General features: G+C 34.1%; 1 protein-coding gene and 1 long non-coding RNA gene across 2 annotated transcripts; both read left to right on the top strand.

Moving 5' to 3' along the window:
• The first annotated feature begins 895 nt into the window (after positions 1–895).
• Positions 896–2860, top strand: LOC115922324. Its single transcript, XM_030981104.1, has 3 exons — positions 896–1021; positions 1593–1913; positions 2466–2860. Exons 2-3 carry the CDS (start codon positions 1622–1624, stop codon positions 2858–2860), a joined length of 687 nt encoding a protein of 228 aa, XP_030836964.1. The 5' UTR covers positions 896–1021; positions 1593–1621.
• Positions 2861–3588: 728 nt separating this feature from the next.
• LOC115922273 lies at positions 3589–5899 on the top strand. The gene is made up of 3 exons (XR_004063401.1): positions 3589–3710; positions 5340–5489; positions 5817–5899. It is a non-coding gene; the product is annotated as an uncharacterized LOC115922273 (long non-coding RNA).
• Positions 5900–11932: the final 6033 nt, after the last annotated feature.

Raw genomic sequence — 11932 nt, 5'->3', positions numbered from 1 at the left:
AATAGAGAATCTGGTAGTTTATGTGAAAACAATCGGAATAGGGTTATAAAGAAGTAAAATATCGCTGTGATGAGTTATAAGGAAAACAAAATATCTTATTTCAACTAGTTCAACTTTCGATGATGTTATAGACTATACAGACGAATCGATAAAGTTATTCCACTTTCATGATCATGACACATTATAAATAGTCATCTGTGATTTCTCGTTCTAATTTATTCTCTCAACGTTTTCAACAGTTGCATCTCATTGAGCTGGCTGGAGGTAACTCGTATTGGTTTGGACTTGATGATATCAATCAAGAGAGTACGTTCCAATGGATTGATGGCACTCCGCTCGATAATAGTGGGTATGTATTAAACTGTATTTTCACACACAAATACACGCGCGCGCGCACACACACACACACACACGCACACGCACACGCACACACGCACACGACAATATCTCACACACCCTACTCATGACAAACTGCGATCATATCATGATGCAGACAGATTGCAACAGGCAGAAACTGGTGTGTAACTTTAATAACATGATTATCTGAGAAACAAGTTGAAATTCATCAAGCTTAGGATGTGTTTTCCAATCGGTTGATGGCACCTACACCCCCCCCCCCCCCCGACATAGATGAAAGTCATTAATCTATTCTACTTTCCATGTGTTTTCATATGCGGAACTCGTGGAGGCTAAAATGATGCAAGATCATAGTTACCAAGGAAGGCATAATTATCTATACTGTATTTACATTTGAACTAATACACATTTTAACTAAATGAAAACCCCTGACATAACGATTTCAACCTTTCATGACAATGCCCTTTAAAGTTGTTTTTTTAATTAATACTGGGATAATTCATTGCTGTTTGGAACATATTTTACCTTTCCAGATTTCCTGCTTGGTCGGATGGTGATGAAACCCTATTTGAGAATGAAAGATGTGTTCATCAGCAGGTTAATAATGGATGGAGAAAACTACCATGTACATCATACCTCAGGTTCGCATGTGAAAAACCTCCGAGTGAGTATTGGCATGTATTTCTATAATCTATATTTCTATATAATCCTATGATAGTCCATGCTCAAATGATGCCCGCTTCACCTTTTTACATCACATTTTAAATGCCACAAACGAAACAATATATCGATTGGTGACATTCTAATATTGTGTAACCACTGTTTTAAATCCGTTGTTGGTATCCACTTAAAACAGAATATCACCACTCATTGTAATCGATGCTTGTACAGTATTCAGCAAAAAGGGAAATACTTTATCATTTGAAGTATATAATCTACCTATTAAACATTCCTAGTTATTTAGGCTTTATCTACAGTTGATAACTCGAGGGAAAGTGACTTCATAAAGTGTCATATATCATTTACATTGGGTTTCCCATAAATTGTTTTAGAAGTGGAGGTAATTTTGTTTAAAATATATGTATGAAAATGCATTTGTATATATCAACAAGGACCAAACGTCATCATAACATAACATGTAAGGTTGAAGTGTGAGATAATTCCCTCCTACTTCCCCTCTAACGAAGATGAAGGCCGACACTAATTACTTGCAAAACATAATGATTTTCCCATAGGTCCGCGACAGATCCTTCCTGTACGTCTAATGGCAGCTACTCAATCACCCTACGGAGGAGGTCTGCTGGATGCGTCATTTATCTGTCTACTCGGCTCAGAGAATGAAGAGATTCTCACATTGTCCACCAGAAGACTCGTCCGTCTGACCGAGGCTATAACTTCAGATAGTTATACAGCTCCAGGAGTCAGCGATAATGTGTCGTCTGTAGTATTAAGGCAGACTCTTCCAGCGACTATGGAGGGCTTGGGATTTTTCGAATGTTCTGCAGTGACAGCCAGTAGAATGACACCTGTTCCTCTTGGCATTCTTCTTTCTTCCCGTACATATACACATACATATAAAAACTAAGTTATTCATACATCTAGTGAATTAGTGTGTGTGTGTGTGTGGGTGTGTGTTTGTGTGTGTGTTTCGTAACTGATGAATGCAAGGTGGACTCATTGAATGAGGGCGTTTGTTGAACATATTCATGTGTAAGATAAGGCTTTAATATTCTAAAGACACAAATTGGGACAAATTTTTCACATACTGATTTGGTAAGGTTATTAATAATTTAGTTGTTAATAGTTTACGTTAAAATGTAATACAACAATTTCAACTTAATGTAAATATTCATAAAAAGCAAATGATTATGTTAACAGCTCAAGAAACTCCCCAATACCATAAATGCTAATGCTTGAAACTTGTTTCCCCTACTGTTTCATTCTAAGAATGTTTAGTTGATGACAATGTAAAAAGAATGGAGGATAAATGGGGCGAGAGGGAGCAAGAGAGAATGGAAGACATGATGACGCAATTTTGTTGAATCAGCATGAAATTAAGATTCGAATGTAAGGCCTTTGTTGTCGATTTTCCTTTTTATTTTATATAGGTCAATTGCAACCCAGTGATGGTCGGTTTACAAAGACAATACATATTGGAGATGATATCACACTCAGTGTGATGAGCACGACAGGGATGCTAGGAGAAGACGGGATGCGATGGCGGAAATTGACTGATGTAGACTGGGCTAATTCACTTATTGGAATGAGTTCTGACAGTCTATCACACACAATCCAATCTGCATCTATCTCAGACGCCGGTGTATATGTGACGTACATGGATGGAACGTTGGATCAACATCAATTCAGCCTCATAAGACTCATCGTAACGGGTTCGAATTTCGTCTTCCTTACACATCGAAAAAATATATCATTGCATATTGGTCGCAAGGGTATAAATTCACTGGAACTAGTTACTCTTCAGCTCTGTAGCTATGGTCATTAAAGTAACAACAATCAAGAAAAACCGACCAGATATATGTTTGTTTATATGATAGTAAAGCGTAAATAATATCGATGAATGTAAAGTTGTAATTTCTATGATCGAGTGACAGTTTTTGCAGTATAAAGCCTAATCGAGAACTTAAAGTATTTACATAAAAAATTCAGCTTCATGGCATAATGGTGTGGTTAAAAAAAAATTCAATTAAATTTTGATTTTTAACCGTCAAATAATTAGGTTCTGCCACTTTTTTCATCAAGTGACCATTTTTCAAAAATTATGTATTTGGACCTACTTCTTTGCAATTAAGGTATGCTTTTGCCGGAACCACTATGCATCATAGGTTATGGGAATGTCTTTTCGTGTCAATTCATTTCATTAAACTACCTGTTTTCGGGTATCAGTGGCCGAAGTCCATTCCGAGGAGTGTGTGTGTGGAATGGAGGGGGAATGTTGTGATCCTAACACATGCATGACTCAAAATGGAGCTGAAAATGACAGGTTTTTCATTTAATATCGTATAAATTGTAGGACTTTTAAATACATTTTTAAAAACGTTTTAAAAATATGATTGATTTCCTTAATATGGGGGGGGGGGTATTTTTTTACAGGCCACCCCCTTCAGAAATGTGTGTGGGTGGGGTATAACTCCCATCTCCGGGATCAACATACGTTTGGGATTTAGATTATGTTTTTCCATGTTTTATTGTATTAACAGAGTGCCCTTATGGAAGTTGGAATCCACCATTATGCGATCGTTTGTGTGATAGTTGTTATAATGGAGGTGTTTGCCACGAACTCTCAGGAACATGCATCTGTCCCCCTGGTCATGCTGGAAAGAACTGCCTCCAAGGTAAAACAAAGAAATCCCGAAAGAAGATACTACCATGTGAAAAAAGTTAATTCTATGTCCAGTACAATCTTTGCCTTGAAATGAGTCTTTACAATTATAAACTAATCGTTTTATGATGGTGATTCCAATTAATAATAACTACAACCACAATTACAAGAATAAGAAGGAAAGATGAGGAAGAAAAGAAGAAAAAGAAGGAGGAGAAGGAGAAGACGAATGATAATAATGTATAAGAAATATAAGAAGAAGGAGAGGAAAGGAAAATAAGAACAAAAGGAAAAGAGGAAAAAGAAGAAGACCAATGATTATGATGATGATGATGATGATGATGATGACAGTACTACAAATAATCGTAATTAGTATAATAAAAACAATAATGATGCCAATAACAGTAATAACAATGATGATTTTAAAAAAAATGCTAAAACTATTAAAGATAATGAAACACTAGTTTTATTAATATGCACATTTTCACTTGTTTTGTTTCCATAAGTAACTATTAGTTAAATTGAATTAGTATTTGCCAATGATTACAAATGCCAAAAAACAGACTTTTTCACAATCAAAACAAAAAAAATAAAATACTACAACGGGAAACTTTTCAATTTCTATGTCCAATACATTTTTTGCCTTAAAATGAATCTTTACAACTATATACTAATTGTTTTGTAATGGTAATTCCGAATGATAATAACAGCAACAATGAATATTAAAATAAGAAGGAAAAGAAGAAAAAGAAGAAGAAGATGAAAAAGAAGAAGAAGGAGGAGAAGGAGAATAATAATAAGAAGAAGAAAAAGAAATAGAAGAAGAAGGAAAGGGAAATAAAATATGAAGAAAACAAAAAGAGATAATAAAGTCTAATGATTACGATGATGATAATAAAGTAATGGTAATAAGTATAATAACAACAATAATGATGACAATTCAATTCACATTTTATTCAAAGTTTATTCAACACTCTTCATAAAAACATTTAAAACATACAAATACAGAATGGAATGATAAAAACAAGATAGTGATAACAAATAGCAATGGCAATTTATGAGAACATTTGGGATAGGCAGAAAGGAGGGATTCCTTAATACCTACCCCTAAGAAACACACACACACACACAGGAAAAAAGAAAAGAAACAGAACCACAAAAAAAACAAAAAACATACTAACACATACTATCATGTACAATCAGAGTTAAACAAATGTCAAAGTTGCCCATGCTATTAATACTGATTATTATACTTATTGAACAGAAATGTTTTATATGTAATTATTTAAAAAACACAATGATGATAAACATAATAAATGATGATATCAGTAAGGATAATGAAACACTGGTTATTATAAATGAACTTCGTGAGAGGATGAACCATTTTCACTTGTTTTTGTTTCCACAAGTTACCATTAATTTAATTCAATAATTATTTGCCAATGATTATAATGACAAAAACAGACATTTTTCCTAATCAAAACAAGAAGAAAAAACAATATTGCTGCTTGGGTCATAACAGTTTTGAATGATTTTAATATGTTTGAATATTACATGCTTGACTCTTCTCAAATTGGAGAATATTTTAGAACATTTGAATTATATTTAAATTAATCACTCTAATATATACATTTTCATGCAGCGTGTGGGATGCATAAGTTTGGCTGGGACTGTGAATTTGAATGTGGACCCGGTCAGCCTCTGGACAAGTGTACTGGAAGTCAGATCTGTCTACCCGATCCTTATGGATGCACCTGTTTAGCTGGATATACAGGAATCTACTGCAATGAAAGTTAGTGCTCTAAACGACTGTTAGCATTATTGACATTAGGAAGAAACTTTGAAATACAAAAGGTACTTTAACCTTTCGTTTTAAACAACTTGCACATTTCAAATCCGAATCCCTACGCAAAATTTGTCTAAGATGTATATTTTAAAAGAGGATTTATATTGGTATATATGCATGGATATTATCATGGTTTAAGAACTGGCACCTGTGTATTACTTCGATAATATATTAGGGCGAATGTGAATTGAAATATTATGCGGAGCAAATTAACTGAATAATATCTCCACATATCTACAAATCTCGTTATATCACTTCTATTTCGTCCTGAAGCATGTGCAGAGGGTATGTTTGGAGCTGATTGTCTTCAAGAATGTCATTGTACTGATGAAGCAGATTGTGATGACGTTACTGGAGAATGTCCTGGAACTTGCTCGACAGGATATTTTGGATTACCATGTCAAGGTACAATCATTTAATTTACTTGAAAATGACATTATGAAGGTTCATAACAATGCTGAATAAATTTCATTGGTAAAAAAAAAAAAAAGGGGCCGAGATAAGTCCCAAACTTTCATGTTGATTATTTTGTCCCAACGCAACTTCTTTTCGATGTGATTTAAAAAGCCAATTTCTTTTTGAATATTCCTATGCCGCAATTTCATTCCATCCGTAAACCGACAAACAATTAACAGAATAAAAATGCATGTTGCCTTCATTAAGTTTCTGTTTTTAACGTAATGACATAGCAAATAAGTGTACATATTAATAAATTGCTTTAAAACATGGCTAAACAGTACCAACAAAATATTTTCTACAAGGACATTCACATAGACATTCAATGCACTTCAAAATGGCAAAATATCTCGTATATGATTATCTTGCACTCCTTTTCTGTGTATTTCGGTCTGCACTGTAAGTTAGGATGTGGCATGCATCCCTTGAGATGCTCTACAAGGCGAGTTTATGTAAATTACCCAAAACAAACACCCCTCACTGGACCCTGGGCTGTTCCATGAACAAACGGGGGTGATTCTGTTACATAATATATATCACAGAGACGGTAAATGCACTGCAAACTGGCAACATGTATTCTTGCATTAGTTGAATTCTCGCGATACATTGACTTTCGACAACCCGCACCGCACTGGTCAGGCAGGATGAATTATATTCCTGCACAACTCTATTGCGTTCGAAATCAGAATCACGGAATAAATGTTAAAACGGCGCGCTCAGTATGAATTCGTGCAATACTTTTGCGTTCGAAATCATCCACTACAACAATTCTTGATATCAAGAATTTGATTTCTTGATATCAAGAATTCGATTTCTTGATATAAAAAAAAGAATTCTTGATATCAAGAAATAATTTTACGTTGTAAAGCAATGGTAGTTCTTGATATTAAGAATTCGATTTCTTGATATCAAGAATTCATTTTTTGATATCAAGAATGGATTATTGATATCAAGAAATATGAATAAATGTTAAAACGGCTTGCCATACGCGCGCACACACGCACATCTTTCCGTACAGTGATTCATCATGTCTAGCTGTGCAAACAACCTATTGGGACCGGTCTGTTCACATGCCGTTATTCATTACAATCAATTATGATCATATGCTATTACAGTGAAACCTGTCTATAAAGAACACTTAATGGAGCCAGGAAATGTGGTCTTTGAAGACAGGTGGTCACTAGAGCAGGTTTGACTGTACCGGATTCATTTATCATTTATCTATCAACTCTGATGCTACCTTGGTATTTCTAACTCCTGTATTTCTATACCATCCTAGTTCCCATACCATCCTCTTCACCTAGTGTCTCTTCTCCACCACAATCAGGTCCAACTGGAGGTCCTTCAGGTCCTTCAGGTCCTTCAGGTCCTTCAGGTTCAACAGAAACTGTCGTAGGGAGCTATGTTGGTGCTATTGTTGTGATTGTTATCGTTATAGTGCTCATCATCATCTTTTACAAGCGAAGAAGGTTAGAGAAATACCTTGTAGTTAACTTGTCCCTCTCATCAGTCCATTCTCATCGTATTTCCCCATTGCATGGGGCTTATACCGTATGGGCATGATAATACAAGCTCAAGTATTTTCTTAATGTTATAAAGTTATTTAATCACTTTCTTCATTTTTTGAAATTGCTATTCAATGTAAATATTCGAAAGCAAAACGTTTTCTAAATGTTAGGGCAACCAGTTTGAAAGACGTATGATGTTACTGACATGTACTTTAGAAATACCATTTTATACTAATTCCCACATACCATTCGTCAGGTTTACAAGTTGATTATATACCTATTTATTTCGACCCAATATAGATATTCTAAGGCATAACACTTTTTAAATGTTATGGCAACTCTCTTGAAAGGATTATTTTGTCAATGGCATGCGTTTTAAAAGAACCATACCAATTCCCACATGTAATGTTGACCTATTTCTCTCTATATATTTATTGGGACTTGATAATTACTTCAATTATGCTTTTCATCAATGAAATGTATTGTATCAATTGAACGTATAGTATCTACGCGTCTTCAGTCCAGCATAAATGACCAAAACCTTCAAAACCCCTTTCAATCGGCCTACAAGGAAAACCACAGTGTGGAGACGGCACTATTGAAAGTACAAAATGACATTTTAATAAATATGGATAAGGGGAAAGTTACTGCATTAGTTCTGTTAGATCTCAGCTGCGCCTTCGATACTGTTGACCACAATATCTTAATCGACAGACTAAAAAAGATTGGCATTGGTGGAACATGTCTTCATTGGTTTCGTTCCTACCTTTCAAATCGATCTCAAGCGGTTAACCTTCATGATACAACTTCATCGGTTGTTAATCTTCTGTTTTCTGTGCCCCAAGGATCTGTTTTAGGTCCCCATCTGTTTAATGTATATACCTTACCACTTCATGAGATAATCAGTAAACACAATATAAGCTATCATATGTATGCAGACGATCTACAATTATATTTTTCGTGTCTTCCTATTCAGGAACAGGTAGAAAAACGTGTTGAAGATCTTGAAAGTTGTATTCATGATGTACGAAAATGGATGAATGATTGCTATCTCAAACTAAATGACGATAAAACAGAATTTCTCTTGTTAGGCTCCAGACAACAACTTTCCAAGATTGTTATAACTCATATATGTGTTGGTTCTGTGCACATTGCTCCTTCAGATAAGGCAAGAAATCTTGGTGTCATTTTCGATACAAGCATGTCTCTTGATGCACATATTTCAAAATGTGTGAAAGCTGCCAATTATCATCTTCGTAATCTTCGCGCTATAAGGAAATTTTTAACCCCCCAAACCACTCAACAATTGATTCATGCTTTTGTAACATCTCATCTCGATAACTGTAACTCTCTCCTTTATGGACTTCCTAAATACCAAATTCACAGACTACAAAAGGTTCAAAACGCAGCTGCCCGCCTTGTCACTAAATCTAAACGTTCGACCCATACTACTCAAATACTCAAGAACCTTCACTGGCTTCCAATAGAACAGCGTATCAAATATAAAATTCTACTACTCACCTACCGTTCACTAAATGGATCAGTTCCTGAATATATTTCCTCTCTTCTTAATATATCTTTAAGTTCTCGTGCAGGTCTTCGTTCCTCTAATTCAACAAATTTAACACAATTAAGAACAAAGAGGAGTTGGGGAGACAGAGCTTTTACAGCTGCTGCACCCCGGTTATGGAACTCCCTACCCCCATTCAATCAAAATGTCAGCGAATCAAAATGTGTTCCAAAAACAATTGAAAACCTATCTAATGTCTGAATTCCTTATTTAAGACGTAGTGTATTTCACAATCTGATGTAATTAACGTTGTTGAATTATATTTAATTATGTCATATTATTTTCGTTCAATGTACTTACCTTGTTAGGCGCCTTGAGCATCTCTTGGGGTGGATATGTGCGCATTATAAATGTTGTTATTATTATTATTATTATTATTATCTTTACTTTAATATCATTAACTTTCAGCGATGAATCAGCCTCTACTAAGTCTAAGGGGAAGGAGTCCTATTTGTCACCTCAGTATGAGAACCCTGCATTTGATCAGTCACAGACAGATGTCCATACATACCAAGACCTTAATACCGACCTTCATACCTACCAGGATCTCAGTACCGATGGTAAGACCTACGCGAATCTTACTGACCCTCAAACATATCAGGATCTGAAGAAACCTGATCAACAAGCTAACTACGAAAAATTGAATGACGCCATAGAGAAAGATTATGTCAACGTGCCAGGCATTTAAACATTACTATAATCAAACATTGAACACAGTCTTAATGTGCTGATTAAGATGTGCATTTATGAGAGGAAGAAGGATCCAAGTCCATCACAATGATTTAGAGTTATCAAGAAAAACTATTTTTTATAAAACTGGCAACTTTGAGTATATTATTAATATCTGAAAATGTTCATGAATGTTGGGGATTTTTCGGTTCGTTCTTATTAGTTCAGTAATGTTTATTATCGAAAAAATTTGACTGAGTAAACGTTCATAACTACCACCTATACTTGATGACCTCAATCAAGTCAATTATTGTATTTTTATCTCATGTTTTGATCTTACTTTAATAAACTGATATTGTAGTCGTGCGGTAACCAGGCATGTTCGCGCACAATGTTAAATATTCATTTGCTTAACATTTTTTCAACAGACATGCAAGCTAAAACCAAAAAACCATTTCAATGGTTTGTAAGGCTTCCAAACCAATGATTTCCTACTTCTTCCTGAAGAGAGAGAGAAACGGGAAAAAAAATAGCATAATTTTGTATATAAAGTGTATTCTAATATCTATCTTGATCTTTTTTCCTCCACTCGTGGGCTTGGTTCATAGAACGTGAGTATGCGTCGTAATCAAATTATAACTTTATATATATTCTTGTCACGTTTTTGAATATTTGTCCTTGTATTCACATTCCTTGCGTCATTGAACATTTAGATCGAGGTTAGTCATCAATGTATTTATACAACACAAAGTTTATCACAAAAAGGAAATGTAGAGTCGAAAAGCCTGACATTTCTTATTCGATTTCTAATCGCATGTTTAGAGTTAGCATGTACATCTATCTTCTAATAGTTGATACTTATGTATAGGATTGCTTTTTAAAATAATGTTATAGGCCTGTCATGTACAATGATAATATAATGGGTTATGAATGAATATAGTCTGGAAACATGTAACATGTCAATTCTTGCTGAAGTCATTAAAATGAGAAAAAGTACGATGAAAAGAAATTACTAACTGTTACACGAGACTGAAAACAGGAAAGAAACAGCTTGACTGTAAAATATGAAATGGTAAACGTAATTCATTAAAACATAAGATCTTAGTTCTGCCATTGAATATAAGAGTAATAGTTTATCAGTAAAGTTACGCCTCTCACATGATAATTCAGAATAAGGTGACATTTTAGATCCTTTTCTCATGAATATAATACATGTAATGTACCGTCGTAAAGTTCATTAAGGAAAAATGTAAAAACGCTGTATAATATGACATTATAATTATTCACGATTTTGAACAAAAATGCCTATTTGCACTTTATATTCATAATTTCTTTATCTCTTCTCTGCTTTCCCTGATCTTCGTTCCCAGACGGTAAGTATGCGAAATGGATAAAATTATGAATATCCGATATGTTTCAAAATTATTTGGGATTTGTGTCCTTTTTTCTGATTCATCCCCGATCTTGGTTAACAGTCTATTAATAGGAACCTTAGATTATATTATACATATCTGATATGTTTCATAAATGTTAGGGATTGTCGGCTTTTATTTCTCATGAATTTAGTAATGTGTATTATTGAAAACCTTTGACTAAGTAAACTTTCATGACTACCACCTATACCTGATGACTTCCAACCATCGGTTTTGAAATTTAAAATGTTAATATTTTATGAAGTCAATTATTGAATTTGTATCTTATGTTTTGATCTTACTTTAATAAACTGGTATTGTAGTCGTTCGGTAACCAAGCATGTTCGCGCACAATGGTAAATATTCATTTGCTTAACATTTGTAAACAGACATGCAAGGTAAAAATAAAGGTATTTAAATTGTCTGTAAGGCTTCCTACTAATGATCCCCTAATTCCTCCTAAAGAAAGAAAATGAAGAAAAAAAAGTATAATTTGTATATAAAAGTGTATTCTAATATTTATCTTGATTTTGTTTTCTCTATCCGATGGCTTCGTTAAAAGTTAGTAAGTATGCATCGTAATCTATTCATAATTTCATATATATTCTTACCACGTTTCTGAATATTTGTCCTTGTATTCACATTTCATGCTTCATTGAAATGTTAAATCCAGGTTTGTCATGAATGTATTTAAAAACAAAAAGTTTATTAAACTATATAGGGAATGTAGAGTAGAAAAACCTAACATTTCTTATTTGATTTCTAAACGCTTGT

Source organism: Strongylocentrotus purpuratus, unplaced genomic scaffold (genome assembly GCF_000002235.5).
Source record: "Strongylocentrotus purpuratus isolate Spur 01 unplaced genomic scaffold, Spur_5.0 spur5_contig_821, whole genome shotgun sequence".
NCBI classification, from domain to species: Eukaryota; Metazoa; Echinodermata; class Echinoidea; order Camarodonta; family Strongylocentrotidae; genus Strongylocentrotus; species Strongylocentrotus purpuratus.
Note: the sequence above shows the minus strand (reverse complement) of the source record. Positions and strands in the feature narration are given on the sequence as shown.

Bases quoted from the DNA above. Each gene is read 5' to 3' on its own strand.
- LOC115922324 (XM_030981104.1), top strand. From the start codon at position 1,622: ATGGCAGCTACTCAATCACCCTACGGAGGAGGTCTGCTGGATGCGTCA. The intron at 1,914-2,465 runs GTACATATACAC...TATTTTATATAG, and splicing joins TGGCATTCTTCTTTCTTCCC to GTCAATTGCAACCCAGTGAT.